This window comes from Triticum urartu, chromosome 6A (genome assembly GCF_056163025.1).
Source record: "Triticum urartu cultivar PI428250 chromosome 6A, HENAU_Tu73, whole genome shotgun sequence".
Taxonomy (NCBI): domain Eukaryota; kingdom Viridiplantae; phylum Streptophyta; class Magnoliopsida; order Poales; family Poaceae; genus Triticum; species Triticum urartu.
Window position 1 is genome coordinate 41353929 of NC_141878.1, and position 17375 is coordinate 41371303.

General features: G+C 45.7%; 2 protein-coding genes across 2 annotated transcripts; one reads left to right on the forward strand and one right to left on the reverse strand.

Moving 5' to 3' along the window:
- Nucleotides 1-1251: 1251 nt before the first annotated feature.
- LOC125515684 (uncharacterized) lies at nt 1252-9587 on the forward strand. The gene is made up of 3 exons (XM_048681200.2): nt 1252-2668; nt 3982-4037; nt 9189-9587. Exons 1-2 carry the CDS (start codon nt 1549-1551, stop codon nt 3993-3995), a joined length of 1134 nt encoding a protein of 377 aa, XP_048537157.1. The 5' UTR covers nt 1252-1548; the 3' UTR covers nt 3996-4037; nt 9189-9587.
- Nucleotides 9588-13231: 3644 nt separating this feature from the next.
- On the reverse strand, nt 13232-16392 carry LOC125517397 (uncharacterized). The gene has a single exon (XM_048682591.2). The coding sequence runs from the start codon at nt 16291-16293 to the stop codon at nt 13534-13536; it is 2760 nt and encodes a 919-aa protein (XP_048538548.2). The 5' UTR covers nt 16294-16392; the 3' UTR covers nt 13232-13533.
- Nucleotides 16393-17375: the final 983 nt, after the last annotated feature.

Here is a 17375-nt window from a genome sequence, read left to right on the forward strand (position 1 = left end):
GATAATAATAATAATAATAATAATAATAATAATAATAATAATAATAATAATAATAATAATAATAATAATAATAATAGGGACAATGAACCACTTCGTGGGAGGCCTCGAGCAGGCGAAAATTCTTTCAATAATTTCTTGTTCAATTTCACAGAGTACTTGATATACGTCACACACTCCATAATCCAATAGATCAACCCAACTCAAAAGCCCCATTTAACAAGGCCTTCTCGGCAATGATATACTCTCTCCGTCCAAAATTAGTTGACGCTCAAATGGATATATATATATAGCATTGAAACGGATGAAATGATTTTTATTGATCAAAGAAAGATGGTACAAAGGGTCTAAATTGTAGTATGAAAAAACACGGCCAACCGGGAGCCTCGGTATAAACAAAGTTACATCAAGTTCGACCAAACTTGTAGTTTCTTGATCACCCATTCACATCGGTGTATTCTTACAAGCCTCTAGTGAAAAACCTGCAGCAGAGATGTTTGACAAAGTCGCAATCGCATGACCCTCACATCCCAATGGCAGAATTAAAAGACTGTTTGCTGAATATACAACAATACCAGGGGACAAATTGCTTGAAAGAAAGGATGCCGAAATAATGATTCATTGATGAGCCGGGTATAAATAAAGAGTTCAAAAGCACGGAAAGAGAGAGGAGAGGTGCGACCAAAACTCAAAAACATCATCGCTATCACAAACAAAAATATGTATCAATGTTGTTTGTGTGCATTCCAGAAAATAAATTTGTAGCAGTGGAATTTTATAAAGACATACTTGCATCTATATGTACATGTGTATAAAAAATCCAGATCTATTGATATTGCGAGTTATTTTAAAAAGCGGTATGTGGAGAAAGAGTTTTTTGGTGGAATAAAGCCACATGTACTTCATTTCTTAACCATACAACAACATCATGTTCACTGCGACGACGGTGGTGGAACATGGTTTATATGTTTTAGAAGGCCACACCAGTACACACAACATTTTGAACTTGCACGTTTGAAGGAAATTCCCAATAACTTGAAGAAAGCATATTTTTAGAAGGTTATTATGAAAAAATAAGTAGGTTGACCCGGTACATCCCTACGTATCTTTTTTTTTGAACACAATACAGACGCAAGCGCTCATATAAACGCGCATACACTCATCCCTATGAACGCACACATGCACACCCTACCCCTATAAGCACCTCCGAGAGACTGAGCCGGCATATCCCACTGAAAGCGTATCGCCGGAATTCCTGAAATAAATCCAGGATAAATGCGAGTATCAGGATTTGAACCCTGATGGGTTGAGGATACCACTGTCCACCTAACCATCTCAATCAGAGATTGGTTCGCCATCCCTACGTATCACTATGTATGTTGTTTTGAGATTTTATTTCCCTGAAAATTCACAAGCTTCAAAACCTTCTTGGGATTTACACTCTCCGTGGGCTTCATTCTCCAACCTTGTTCTGGGCTTCCCTTTCTTTTGGGCTCTTCTTCTTCTTCATTGTCTCGTTGGAGAGCCTGCAGATCGCGCATCGGTGAGGAGATGAGCAGCCCCCGCAGCCGCCCTAGGTCGTCGGCGGCGGCGCCACTGGACGACGAAGACCTCCTCTCCGAGATCCTCCTCCGCCTCCCCCCGCTGCCCTCATTCCTCCCCCGCGCGTCCCTCGCCTGTAAGCTCTGGCGACGCATCGTATCCGACCCCCGATTTCTCCGCCGCTTCCGCGAGCACCACCGCCGCAACCCTCCCCTCCTCGGCTGCTTCGTCCAAACTCTCTACACCGTCCATTTCGAACCTACGCTGGAGGCCCCCAATCGCGTCCCGCAAACCCGCTTCCCCTTTCCCATCGACACCGGCGGCACCGTCATGATCCTCGGATGCCGCCATGGCCTCATGCTCATCTTCCTTTGGACGCGGAACCAGCTCCTGGCATGGGACCCCCTCACGGGTGACCAGCACCGCCTAGACATTCCCCCAGGGTTCGACAAGGAGGAAACCGTGATTAACGGAGCGGTGCTTCGTGCTCCCGAAGAAGCCAACCACTTCCAGGTTGTCTTGGTTGGCAACAGCGACATAAAACTTACACAGGCTGTCGCCTCGGTGTACTCGTCGGAGACTGGTCTATGGAGTAATCTGGTGTGGACACTGCTTCTGGCCGACGATCCTCATGTACCCACCATGGTTTACCATGACATGTGCTCTGTGATGGTTGGGAATTCCCTTTACTGGTTGCTTTCTGTGAATTGGTTTGGAATACTTGAATTTAATTTGGATAGGCAGAGCCTAAGTGTGATAAATGTGCCAGTGGAAATCATCGATGTCGGCAGTTGCTTGCTCACGGTTATGCAGGCTGAGGGTGGTGGCCTTGGTTTCCTCTTCATTTCGGAGAACTGCATCCAGTTATGGAAGAAGAAGACGGACTGTGATGGTGTAGCTTCATGGGTGCTGGGAAGAACTGTTGCACTAGACAAGCTACTTTCCATGAATTCAGAGGAGGCAAGGATACTTGGGTTTGCCGAGGACAACAATGTGGTGTTACTGTGGGCATTTATCGGTGACATTTTCATGCTTCAGTTTAAATCATCACAGTTAAAGAAACTTTTCGAATCCCACCACAGTTTCTCCTGGCGTCGCTATTATCCATTCGAAGGTGTCTATACTGCAGGTAAAGAGAAACCAAGTTATTTGATATTCTCGTGTTGTTATTGTTGAGTTATGTGCTTCGAGTCAGAGGTAGCAAACACTTTATCCGTTTATTCTTTAGATGTTCATAGAGTAAAACAACGAACAGAATGACTGGCAGAAATAATATATTTGAGGCGGATTGGCAAATTCTGTATATAATTAGCGAACTATTTTTTATTGTTGCGGGCCTATTGCCATATTCAAAAATTTCATTATCAGATACAGCTGAATTGTTTTCTGGAATTATGTAGTAGTGTGCATAAATCTAGTTAGTGCCCCCTTGTATGCATTTAACTGTTCGTTGGAATCTCGTTGGTTCCTGGACTTCCTATTCTTGTAGACATGGGCATTGGGGGTGGACACGATGGAGTTAAACTCTTGCACAATACATAATATGATTTTTCCGGATAGGCATACTATCATGATGTATTGACTGAGCAGGTAACTATCTGTTAGTAGTAGCCGAATGGAATATTTTTTCTTTCCTGTCCTTCCAGGGTATTTTTTTTTTGTTTTTTACTTTTGCTGGTTGCTACATTGAATTGAGTTTTTCCTGTGTGTATGTCAAGTTTCAAGTTCGAGGATGATTTATTTGTTTTTCCATCAATGCAAATATTTGATAACTAACAATGTCCTAGTATTTGGCTTTAAACTTTATTTGATTAATATGGGCTTGCAATTTCTTTCACATTATTGCTCATTCAGGATCGTTATAATACCTTAAGATCGCTTGCAGTTGTTATTGTATAATTATGTTAATCTTAAGCGGTTTGGTTATATATTTTCTCAGCATGGCTCTCTATTTGTTAGTTTAACTCAGATAACATCCAATATAGTTTTTTCTGATCCAAACTACGATTTCTTTGTGCTCTGCTGGGTTGGCATTCGGCCATTCCCTGCGTACTGGCACTCTGTTCGAATGTTGGTTTTGTTTTCGATGAAAACGGTACTGGGGCAGGGCCCTGTTTTTCTAAAAGCATGTGGTTTCTGTGCAGTCTACTTTCTTCAATTTCGATCAATATGGATGTTTAATATTTGTTGTACTGAACACCTGAAAAAAAATGACAAGACCAGATGCAGCGAAAAACTTGAGAATATGCTAACAGTAGGAAATGAAGGTGTGCTGCTACAAATTAATTGATCTCCTATATAATGCTGGTTTTGTCCAGTAATGCTGACTTAATTCAGTTTTGAGCTTCTGGCGCAATTTCCAGTGTTTGAGTCAAACAAAAATTGCGAGATAAGTTGGGATATTACAAATCAGTCTGGCTGATGGTATTGATTTCTCTACAGGTATCAAGAGTTAGGATTTCGTTGTCTGAGATGCAGAAATGGATTATTCGCTGCAGGTTCGTCCATTCTGTATGCAGAAATGGAATTAATCTTCTCAACTGTGAATTGCCGTCTGTTTAGTGATTCACGTAGGCAATATTCAAACTGGCAGGAAGAGAAATGAACTTGCTTACCGTTTGCCCTGTCTCTGAATCTTGCAGTTCATTTGCTTGCATTGTATGCACTATTTTCCGTGTGTACAAATATTTTTCGGCGTTGTTTGCTCATGTGCCACGATCTCTGCTTATGCCCATGACGTTTCATTCTTTGTGTGTTTGAATTTGTACGCTAGTCCAACAGCATCTCTGAATTTGAGTCGTCTTCTTGAGAAATGAAACGTACCGACAATGCATATATACCCCTGTTCTTCGGTGAGCTGGGGACGTAGTGTGTTGCCCCTTTTGACCTGGGAATGGAATGAATCTTGTTTGTAAAAAACAATAGAGCGAACCTTGCCCAGTAGAATCCTCTCTATTAAAAGCCATTTAAAAAATAGGCTATCTGATGAAAGTCTCTCGCAAATCAATTATTTGTTGAAACCTAGCCGATGGGTGCATGTCACTGCCCCTCATCGCCATAGCCGTGACCGGCTTGTCATTTGAGTCTCGGCTCTCCAGGTGAAACAACAAGTTTCGGTTTTACTTGAGCGGGTGTCAGTGGCGTGCTTGTTGCTTTCCCCTAGGGGTGTTGCCTGGTTTGGTCTTTCGTTAGATTGTAGCGGCTCATGAAATACCGGAGCCGCAACGGCTCTGGAAATTGCCTTGAGGTTTAGGGTGTTAGCTTCAGAAAGCCACCTTGTTTATGTATTGATGTCAACGCAAGTGAGCTGTCACTGAAGCGTGCCAGACTATCTACTGTGGCGAAAAGTGCCCGATAGGATACAGTATGCGTGTGGGCTGAGTGTGTGAGTAAGTGACCAACCTTTACGGCACAGGCCCATGTACGAGCGAGGATATAAGCTCCGAGTCTAGTCTGTAACAACTAACAGGCATCGATTGATGAGAAATGAAACATTGCTTCTCCTACCTTCCTTCTTCCTCTCCAAGTTGAACTCATCTCCTCCGATCCCCAATTCTTCTGGCTACCCTAGGGTTCAGGTATTACAATTGGTATTCAAAGCTTCGTTGGTCCTGATCGCGCTTCACAAACTCGAGATTCACCAGTAACATCGACTGGTTGATTGCCTTGTGCAGTCGACTGTAAATTCGAGATCAGTGTTCGGTCGAATTCAGAGGAAGTGACAACGGCACCGTTCAAGCCGAGCACGCAGACTAGGTACTTCAGGCGAAGGTGGATGGGATTGAGGTGATTCAGACTCGTCTTGACGGGCTGGATGCTAAATTCGAAGAGCAAGTCTCGCGGTTGGATCAGGTATAGGCCAAGGTAAATCTGTCGGTGAGTTCTATCGGAGAGATCCACCACGAGCAAGTTCAGGTGGCGCTAGTGCTGAAGGAATCCACCAGCGTCAGTCGTCAGAGATGCAAAGTAGGATCGGATCGTGGCGGAGGGCTGTTTGGGCGTGTCGCCAAAGGCTGCAGCAAATTTTGGGGCGCCGACTACATCCCGTGCACCACCACCACCACCACTACCTCCGCCCCTACAACCGCGCCCACCAGCAGAACCCCAGGTATCACAGTCACACTCCGCAAAAAAAGAAAAAGGTATCACAGTCACAACCTGTTCAAGAGGAGCAGAGCAGTGAGTGGCCGTGGATGCCAAATATGGAGTTTCCACGATTTGAGGGCGAGGATGTGCGTATCTGGTTGGATAATTGCAAGGCTTATTTTTCCTGCTGTATCAAATACCATACTCATTCAAGCTGATGTCCGTGTCGATGCACCTGCATGGTAACGCCGCTCACTGGTTTCAGTCCTACAAACTGACAGAGTACTGCAGTAGATGGGACATTTTTTGCACAGCTATCACACAGGAATTTGAGGTCAATGTTCACCGCACTTGTATGAGGGATTTGCTGGTGCTGTGGCAACAGGGCACGGTTCAGGAATATCTCACGACTTTTCATCAGTTGGTGTACCAGGTCTGGATGTATGAGGGCAATATCAGTGAAACAATGTTGGTGACGCAGTTTGTCCTGGGGCTCAAAGAGGAACTGCGAGCTGTTGTTGAGATGCAGTTACGTACCACAATAGCAAGTGCTTGTGAATATGCATTGGTGCAAGAAGCTCTGCTCGATAGGGCCAAACAAGGAAATAACAGGACTTTCAGAAGTTCAACTTACACAAAAACCCAGTCCCGGCCAGAACAAACACCACAGTCTCAACTAGCTGCTGGAGATATGTGGAAAGCATGGCAACTGAAGGATTACAGATGACAGAATGGGCTGTGCTATAGTTGTGGTGATAAGTTTGCACCTGGACATGTTTGTGCTAATAAACAGGTGGCACAGGTCAAGGCACTTCACATGGCTGAAGAAGCAGCTCATCTGTCTGATGTTGTGCTGGACGCCATTGCTAAAGAGGAAATTATAGAAGAAGCTGCTGCATATCTCTCAGTGAATGCTCTGGCTGGTACTACCAACACAAAAACAATTCAGATTCGAGCTCTGGTGGGAAATCAAGTGATGCTGCTCTTAGTAGACTCAGGTAGCTCTCACACTTTCTTAGATCAACAACTTGTAGACAAATTAAAATGCCCTACAGTGTAGCTCCCAAGTGCTATGACTGTCAAGGTAACTAATGGAGAGAAACTAAAGTGTACACACATGGTGCACGGCCTGAATTTGTGGGCACAAGGGCACACTTTCTCCACTGATACGAGAGTGCTGTCCATAGGGGGCTATACTTGGCATGGATTGGCTCTCTCAGTGGAGTCCCATGGCCTGTCATTGGGAAGAGCAGTGGATACAGTTCCAAGACAACAAGGAAACTATCACCTTGCAAGGCCTGAAAGCAAAACCCATCACTCAACTACAAGAGCTCACTATAGATCAGGTAGTGAAGTGTCACAAAGGAAATGATATCTGGGCAACGGCAGTGCTGTCTGTAAACACAATGCCCTTTGTTTCTAAAACTCCTGACTGCATTCAGAAAACTATAGACTCCTTTGCTGATATCTTCCAAGAACCTACAGGACTACCACCAACAAAGGATTTGATCATGCAATTTCTCTGCTATCCAATACTGCTCCTGTGAATGCCAGACCTTACAGATATTCTCCTCTGCAGAAAGATGAGATAGAGAGGCAAGTGTCTGAAATGTTAGCTGCATGAATTATTTCTCCTAGCATGTCTCCTTTTGCATCTCCTGTCCTGTTGGTTTCATGAACTTCATTCTGAAAGGCTGCACCAAAAAGATTGTGTTGTTCTTTATGGATGGCATATTGGTCTTCAGCAAAGATCTAACAGCTCATCAACAACATTTGCAACAGGTCTTCCAAATTCTAAGAGAACATCAACTCTATGTCAAGCTCAGTTAATGCTCCTTTGCATAGCAACTGCTGGAGTATTTAGGTCACATCATTTCTGACAAAGGTGTGGCCACAGATCCAGCAAAAACAACTGCCATGGTACAATGGCCAACTCCCACTACAGTCACTGAACTCACGGGGTTATTGGGACTCACAGGGTACTATAGAAAATTTGTTCAAAACTATGGCATTATTGCCAAGCCCCTCACCAATCTGCTGAAGAAAAAGTCCTTTCGATGGAGTGCTGAAGCTCAAGCTGCTTTTGATCTACTGAAAAAGGATATGACATCTACCCCTGTCCTAGTTCTACCCGATTTCAACAAACCTTTCTGCATAGAGACAGATGCCTGTGACTCTAGCATTGGACCTGTGCTCACACAGGAGGGCCATCCTGTCGCCTACTACATCATCTATGAAAATGAATTTATGGCTATTACTATGGCCATTGAGAGGTGGAGACCCTATGTATGTAGGGGCCCTTTTGTGATGAAATAGACCACAAGAGTTTGTGTCACTTGGAAACTCAAGCTCTTACTTCAGATCTCCAGAGAAAAGCCATGACTAAGTTGATTGGCCTTCAATTCCAGTTCCAGTACAAGAAAGGGGAGCATAACAAAGAATGCTCTGTCCAGAGTAGGACATCTGTTTGCCTTGCCTGCGGTTTCTTCAAGCCAACCTGTCTGGATTCAAGAAATTCTCAATTCCTATGAAATTGACTGCAAAGCTCAGCACCTCTTGCAGAAACTAGTGGTCCATTCTGATGAAGAACCTGAGTTTTCTCTGGAGAATGGGTTGCTTAAACACCAGGGCAGAATTTGGATAGGGGCTAATGCTGGATTGCAAACAAAAATCATTGAAGCCCTTCACTCTTCCCCTGTGGGAGGTCATTCAGGCACTCAATTCACTTATGAAAGAGTGAAGAAATTGTTTCATTGTGATGGTCTCAAGGAGGTTGTGGCAAATTTTGTTCAGCAATGTCAAGTCTGTCAACAAGCCAAACATGAACACTGCAGATACCCTGGGCTACTTTGCCCACATTTCATATTAAACACATTCACCCTAAATACTGCTTTCATCATGAATTGCATCTTTGACTAACATATTATCATTAAGTGGCTGGTAAAGTATTTTGTTTGATGCTGTACAGAGTGAAAAAGATGACATATATTGTAGATTGAAGGAAGTGTATGTACTAGTAAAAGATGATGCTTGATCTCTTAATTGAGGCTTTCTACTGCATGCATTTAATTAAATTTGATTTGCTAGAAACTAGCTAGCTCGTATATAAGTATGACCACGAGCTCGAAATCAGACGTTTCTCCCTTTTCTACTCCATGAACCCCCCTTATGCCCATGATAACAAACAATATTTGAAATATTTTGATAAGCTAGGTTGTTCAGAATTGGCTTCTAATGGACTTATTATAAGTTTTAACCACTAACATCTTAGCCTCTATTAAGATCAAATGTAGTCAAAAACCAGATGGTGACATTAGAATTTCTAGGCATGCCACTATTCTACAAACTACCTATTGCTTCTCTATGTTTGTGTTGTTGGCATTGTGTATTTGTGTTACTGCTGAAGGGATCCAAAATTGGAGCTTTTGGCACTTGTCCACAATACTAGTGAAGCCAACGTTTACTGTTTGAGTCATACAGAAATTGTGAGATATAACTTTAACAGCTTTTCCATGAATGTCTTGTACAAATTGGTTTGACTGATTAAATTGATTGCTCTGCAGGTATCTAGAAATGCATTCCGGTGGTTGAGATGAAGAAGTGGCTCCCCCCCACCCTCCGCGTAGATTTGTCCATTTTGTATGTTGTGTATACCGGGTCTTCTGTAGACACTAGTCAACTGGCATGAAGACACAATCACTTGTTTTGTATTAATAATTAGCATTGGCCCTGTCAGTTAATCTCGTTCTTCATTTTTTTTTTCTATGCTCGCAAGCAAGCATGTTGATGCAAGCCAAAGTGTCAGTTGCGCCATTGTTTTCTTATGTACCATTGTGTCAGGTCGAGGGTTCAATTTTAAATCTCTGCTTATGTTTTATCCCATGGCGTTCCCTTTTGTATAGTGAGCGTGTGTGCGTGTTTTTGGATTCTTATTAGATAAAAATTTGTGTGTCGAGAAGGTATCATTGCTGCGGTGATGCTACTGTGAGTTGTATTTGTAGCATGATCAGGCAGGTGCACTTCATATGGAACACTGGTGAAAGTACTCCCTAATGCTGTCAAGAGTAAGAAATGGCTGTTATATATGTTTTCGGTTGAAGGAAGTGCCAATTAGTAAGATTATACGCGGTCCCTTGCTTGAGGCTTTTACTCCGTGAATTTGATCAATTTTTTTGATTTGTTGGTGACTAGCTGGCTCGTACATTTCTAAATAAGCATGCCTATGAGCTGGGATGTTCCTACCGCATGAGCCCCTCGTACGCCTACTGTTCTTTCGCCCTCTACTCATACTAGTGTGGCCAAAAATGATTCTAAAATTTGAGGCTGAACATGTACTACCACATTGCAAATTCCCTACCGCTGTTCTCTGTTTGAGATGGTTCAGTTTCGGAGCTTTTGGCACAATCTTCATGATTGTGATGCTGATTTTTTCTGCTTGAGTCATACAAAAATTATGAGGTTAGCTCCAGCAGCTTTACCTGAATGGGCAGTACTATTTTCTTTAACCGATTCATCTATATCTTTTCTGTGGTGTACACCAAAGGCAAATACATGTATCAAAATGGGGTCACATTTTCTTTTTCAAACAGAAACTTGTCATTTTGTGTAACATTTAGATCAATGTACTATTTAATACGTAAGTTTTACCCGTACTAGAAAACATTTAGGGCGCGTTTGGTTGCCTTGGATGAATAGTGCCTGCATTTCAGCCACATCTCAACCCAGCATGGTTTAGCAAAAACAGGCAACAAATCAACATCTGCATGTTGTTTAGTTGCCTGCATTGCATTAATGGCCATTTTAGGGCCGGTTGTTTGGTTGTCCGAATTTGTGCTTAAGGGTGAGCACCACAGCTGTTTGGCTACATACATGTTTGTGTTCTGCTCACCCCATTCAAATGTGATGGCCTTACCGGCCACCACATTAGGCGATGGCCTTACCGGCCACCACATTAGGCACAACAACAGGTAGAGCACTAAACAACACAACAACTAGCAGCTAAACAAGCTAACAACAGAGAAACAAGCAACTAAACAACAGATAACAGCAGATAAACAAGCAACTAAACAGCAAATCTGCTAAACAGACTTAAGTTTAAAGACAACAGGTGCTTAACCCTAGACAAAATATTAACAGGTTCATGCCAAGTTCTCCGATCACCGTAGCCACTGCCTCATCGCCTCCCGGAACTTGGGAGGGATGATGAGCATGGCTAGATCCTCCTCGTCCATGATTTGCACGTAGAATCGTAGCAGCTCTCGGGACCCCTCCTCGTGGCCGGTCCTAGGAGCTCGTCCCCTTGAACGTGGTCGGCTAATGAAGGCGACCCTGCCAGGCAGGTACACACTCTTGAGCCAGGATTCATGGGGACGAAGTCCACGGTGGCCTCGGCGCCGTCTACGACATGGGCTCCTCCACCGGCCCTATCCCAGTCCGTCTTCATCACCTTGTCAGCTAAGATGACATGGATTAGTAGCAAGGCATTGGCAGCATGCTACATTGGTACTAGTCCCTAAAGTAGCAAACACATTTGTCCTACCTACCATGAGAACCATGCACGTAAACCTAACATGCACATTTGTACTAGAACGCTAAGCACGAACATCAAAGACAACACAGCACCAATATAGCTAGCATGCCCATGAACCCTAAGCATGAACATGAAACACACACCAATCTAGATAACATGCACATGAACAAGTAGGAGGAACATCAAAGACAACAACAATATGGCTAGCATCATGAACAAATTGTTGCACATGAGCACTAATCGTGAACATAAAAAACAATCTACCATGGCCATGAACAGATTGTACATCATGAGCACTAAGCACACACCAATATTGCATGCCTATGAACACTAGTAGGCATGAACATCAATCAAAAGAACTATATCTAACATAGCCAAGACCACATTCTACATCATCAGCACTAAGCACAATCCAATCTTGCATGCCTATGAACACTATACTACGCATGCACATGAAATACAGAACAAGCATGAACACTAACTTGCCCATGAACAGTACCGCACAAGAAGGAATCGATTCGATTCGATTCCAATCGAATCGGATCGTATCAAATCGATTCACATCTCACCAGAGCATGCTAATGACGAAAACCCTAACCTACAAATCTACAAGCAGAGGGATTGTTCTTACCGGAGTGGGTGGAGTTGGAGCGTACGTCGGCCGGGGAGAAAACCCCGGTGGGAAGGAGATGGTGGGCGAGGAGGAGGAGCCACCAATGCCGACGGCCGTCGGCATTGGCCCGGTGCTCCTGCCCACGCGTGCAGTCGAGGAGGAGGTCGCCGTCGCCCATGGGCCCGTGGCGATGCCTGCAGAAAACCTTGGATGGAGGTAACCCCCCCCCCCCTCCCCAAGCAAAGGGGTTCCGTGCAGCGTCGCGGTGCCGACCCCCATCGGCGGCGTCACCAAACCTAGGACCATGAGGTCCGGTAACTGTGGTGGAGCCGGAGAGGCCGGCACTAGATTGACCGGACGAGGTGGCCTGGTGTAGATAGGGGAGGCCGCGTGCAGAGCCCGCATTAGATCGACCCCAGAGTTCGCCAAGCCGGCAACCCACCGCTCGTGGATGCGGTTGTTGCCGGCGTTGATGATGGGGTCAGCGGAGGGCGCGGCGGAGGGCGACTCATCGGTGGAGAGGAGAGGAGTGGAAGGGGCCGGCGGTGAGAGGAGAGTGAGGAGGTGTGGTGTGAAAGGGAGTGGGCGGTGACAAGAGAGGGAGGGGGAGTTATGAGACGTTCGGTCCCGTCTCCTGCGCTTCCCGAGGCGTGCAGCGAGGAGGCACGTGTGGCCGCGCTCAGCCTGGCTACTGTAGCTTGTGGGCCTGGCCCGGGACTGCTTTAAGTTCCGTGCGGGCCGGGATGTGGGTGCCGCTCAGGCAACCAAACAACTGGTTTTCGTCCCGCACGGGCCTGGTTGGCCCATATACGAGCAACCAAATGCGTCCTTATATGCACTCATAGATTTTTTGAGAAATTTTGGAATCTTTTTCACATTTTTTTAGAACTCGCAAGTTTGAACATCCTGTAGCAAATCTCCTTTTTTTCAAGGTTTTATTTTGAGGTCGCATAGTGAATCTGCTTCTATACTGTTACACTCATAATGGGCTTCTCATTTTGAGTTTTGGGCTCACAACTTCAGCGTGACGTCTTCCCTTGCTATAACGTTGGGGGGCCTGCTACAATCGCACTGGTTCCAGTCCAACGCATTCCCAATATTAGCAGCCTCCAACTCCGCCCCCGCTTGTCGTCGGCGGCGGCGCCGCTGGACGACGGGTAAGCAGCCGCAGCTCCTGGTGTGGGCACCATCACCGGGGAAGAAAACCTCCATCGGTGCGGCGGTGCTTCGTGCTCCCGGTGAAATCGACCATCTCCAGGTGATCTCTTGGTAGCCGTCGCCTCTGTTTACTCGTCGGTGAGCGTTTTCCTACCTGATATGTATCTTGCCTTCCATCTGTGTTGGCCGCATGTCCCTACCTCAGAAACTAACAAGTTTGCTTTTGCTGTGACGATTGAGATCTATTAGAATTAGCCAGCTGAGAATTAACAAAATAACTAGAAAATTTGTATGCTTAAAGCGCACAAATACAATATATATATTAAGACGTGCAAAATTGTACAGGCCCGCTCTGCTAGTGCAGTTCAGTGTTACAAACCATCAACCATCGACATGAAACACAACAGAGCAGGAAGCCAAAATCACGTGTGGGTTCATCATGACCAACGAGTACAAACCAATAACAGTTACATGCATCAGAAAATGTTCATATCACAAGTATATAGACAGAAACACACACTTGTACAATCTGCTAAACACTTCTTCACGTTATATCCATGGAGCAGAGCAATAGAGTGCCACCGGCATAACTCGATTAACACATCACTCAACTTGCAGTCGCCTTGGTGTTTACCCGGCCCCAAATAACAACAACAAACACGTACAACTTGTCACATAGCTCGTCGAAGACGCGAAAATAGGCATATCTCCATGCCCTTTTGAACAGGAAAGCACAGAACACAAGCCATAGTCCGACCACAAAGCCAGACATTAGCCCAATGTAGAAGAACATCACTGGGTCATAAGCACTTACACTTCTCTGCTGATTCCTGTGCCCTGGTGGACTGTTGCCTAGGCAATTCCTTTGAAGATGAAGCCCGCAAAGGCGACTGTTGCCATCGTACATGGACGGATCTTCTGCGTACAGAGTGTCCAGTTGACGGCCTGTTGGAATTCTTCCTGCAAGATTGTTGTATGACAAGTCCAAGGAGCTTAGATATGTCAAATCTGAGAGGCTCGTTGGGACTTCACCGGAGATATTGTTCCTTGACAAGTCAAGTGATTCCAGTGATTTCATATCCCCAATCTTCGAAGGAATTTTCTGGCTCAGGTGATTCCATGATAAATTCAAACTCAACAGTCCGTTCAGAGAAGTTATCTCATCTGGAATTTCACCGGTCAAGTGGTTGAGAGACAAATCAATGCTGACCATGTCAGTAAATGCAGCACCTCTAAACTTAAGTTCTTGCTGCTTCATCACCACAGACAAAATATCCACGGGCAGCATTTCATCTGTAGGGCCTGTGAATTCAAACCACTGTGGTTCAGATCTTGGCAGATGTTTCAGGGTCATGCCTATTAATTTTGACAAGGATGATGGAATTGATCCTGATATATTGTTGCTCGCTAAACTGAACAGTTGAAGTAGTACAAGACTTGTGATGTTAGCTGGAATATCCCCATAGAACATGTTATGGTTTAGCTGGACAAACCGCAAGTTCACTAGGTCTCCGATCCATACTGGTAGTGCTCCATCGAACCCATTCATTGCAAGATCAAGGAAAGTCAACTGCGAGCAGTTTTGGAGGAATGGCGGGAAATTTCCGGAGAAGTTGTTGTTACTTAAGTGTACGAATCTCAAGTTTGGCATTGAAGAACACCAGGGAAATTCTCCCTCAAACCTATTCTGGGACAAATCCAAGAAAGCTAGGTTTTGCAACTTGCAAATAGGACTAGGAACGTGACCAGTGATGTAATTGGAGGATAGACTTAGTACTGTAAGAGCTGGAGCTCCAAAATCTGACGGCAAAGGTCCTGACAAGCTGTTCATGGATAAGTCCACTTGGGTGAGGCTTCTCGGCAATGTTGGTATCTGCCCACTTAGTTGGTTCAAACCGAGAGCGACTGTTCGCAAACTAGTACAATTCACTAAACCAGTTGGTATAGCTCCAGTAATGCTATTATTATAAAGGTAAAGGTGCTCCAGGTTGGTGAAGTGCCCCACCATATTTGGCAGCATTCCTGCCATATTGTTGTGATTTGAGCTCAACGTCTGCAATTTGCTGGACGAACATTGTGGCAGTTTCATTACAAAGTCTGTCAGGTTCCCAGATGCAAGACTCCCATCGAGCTTTAGGAACTCTAAATCACATAGATTTTTCAAGTCCACCGTCATTGTGGCTGAATTACCATTATAGTTAAAATTCATGCGCTGGAGGGAAATCATACCTCCTAGCGCATCAGGGAATGAGCCATAAAGATAGGTTGAAACGAGTGATAGGTCCTTGATGCTTGTCAGGTTCCAGAACCAACATGTTTCAATTCGGTGGCCCAAATAATTTCTGGAGAGATAAAGCTGCTCTAGTTTCGTGAGGTTTATGTGCGTAAGCGACTGGTCTGCATTTGGAAGCGAGCAATTGATAAGAATAAGGGCCTTCAGAGATGGGATTGTGTTGGCCACGAGAAACACATCCGCGCTGCTGAGATTTATGTCACTCATGTCAACAAATTCCAGGAAATGAAGATGAGTTAACCATGAGATATCTGATGTGTGTATATCTTGCATGAAACTGAGGCCAAGGTGGCGCAAGTTTGTAAGGTTTCCGAGCTGAGGCGGCAGTATTCCCGACATGCTAGTGCTGGAGAGGTCGAGATACTCCAACTTTGAAAGGTTGAAATACTGAGGAGACACTCTACCAGACAATTGTGTGTGTGAGAGATCGAGATGTCTCAGATTTTTACAAGACAAGAACTCCGGAGCACGACCATTAGGCCAGTGCAGGGATGTCCATGAGAGATCGAGATGTCTCAGATTTTTACAAGACAAGAACTCCGGAGCACGACCATTAGGCCAGTGCAGGGATGTCCATGAGAGATCGAGGTACTCCAAATTTGAAAGGTTGGCAAGCTGAGCAGGCAATCTACCAGAGAATGGTGTCGTTGAGAGATCGAGGTGCCTCAAGTTGCTTAAAGAACACAAGAATGCTGGGAACAAAGAAGTACCGTCTGGTCCAAGTAGGTTGGTGTTGTTGAGATTTAGGTACTCAAGATGCTCAAGAGAAAGCAAGGAAGGACTTATCTTGCCCTCCAAAAAGGTGACACCAATGTCAAGCTCGATCACATGGCCGGTTTCGTTGCTGCAGGTGACACCCCTCCACCGGCAACAATCTTTGTGCCGTCTTTGCCACGAGGCGAGGAAGTCGTAGGTGTCGTTGCCGGCTTGCTTGAAGGCCAGCAATGCGTCTCTCTCGTGCGGCAAGCAGCTCGCGCCAGCCGCATGGGCCGGCTGGAGCTGCCGGGCATGAGCAGCGATGGAGAAGATGACCGTGGCGAGGAGCAAGGCGAGCTTGGCAACCGAGCGATGCATGGCGAAAGTGCAGCGCTAGTAGCTACAGGCTTCAGGCTTCAGAAAGAGGGGCCCGGTGCTTGCTCTTGAGGAGTGCAACTGATTGTTTGTAACGTGGAGTCGTCGTTCATAGCCAGTGAGACTAGTAAATGAGAGATGCGCGTTGTGTGGAAGCCGTCGATCGTCTGGCCGTCTTGCCTGTCGTAACAAACACTTCAGAGAGCAACGGATGACCCTCGACCTCACGCTAGGAATGGTGGATTGGTGATCACACATATGCAAATATCTGTGCGGAAAGTAAGCCCCGTCACCTTGAAAATAGTGTTGACCGGGTCAGACACGGCTATTGATATTTGATAATCGTGGGAGTATATTCGCCTAATATGGTACAAACCATATCCCTCCCGTGCCGTGCCCGCATCGCGACGGGGGGGACCCTAGCGCCGCCGGCCCTTGGCCCCGCTTTCCATCCCTCGTCCTTGCTGCCGCCGTGACGTGTCACCGGGCGGACTTCCTCACCTCCTGCTCGAAGTCGTCTTGCGCGGGGAGATGGCGGTGGGCGGCGACGGCGCGTTGGCGTGGGGTGCGGCAGCGTGGTAGCAGGTGTTGGGAGACGGTGACGCGGTCGTCATGCTCGAGCGCGTTGGGCTACACAGTGGTGGTCTCCCGTGGCGCGACGACGGCTAGATTGGACAGATCGGGACACTGGTGGTTGCGGGGGGCTTCAGCGCCACCAGTTGGTGATGTAGGGTAGAGGCCCTAATCGCCCGATCTTTCACGAAAGGAGCGGATCCCGCTAAAATCACGAAGAATACGGGGAAGAACGGAGAGAAATCACAATGAGAAACACGAGAGGAAACACTAAACCGACACAAATAAGTCACACATGGTCTAGACCCTCGAGTACATAAGGAAAGATACACGATTCACGGATAACTAAGGACGATACAAGGGTAGCCGGTCTTCTCCGTGAGGAGGTCTTGAGTTCTTCCCTAAAAAGGGGTCTAATCCGCTTGGGGGATCTTCTCCGGTGGAGGCTCGAATCTCCGTGGAGAAGGTAACCAAGTGGATGAGCAAAGCTCTCACACAAACATGAGCTAAAC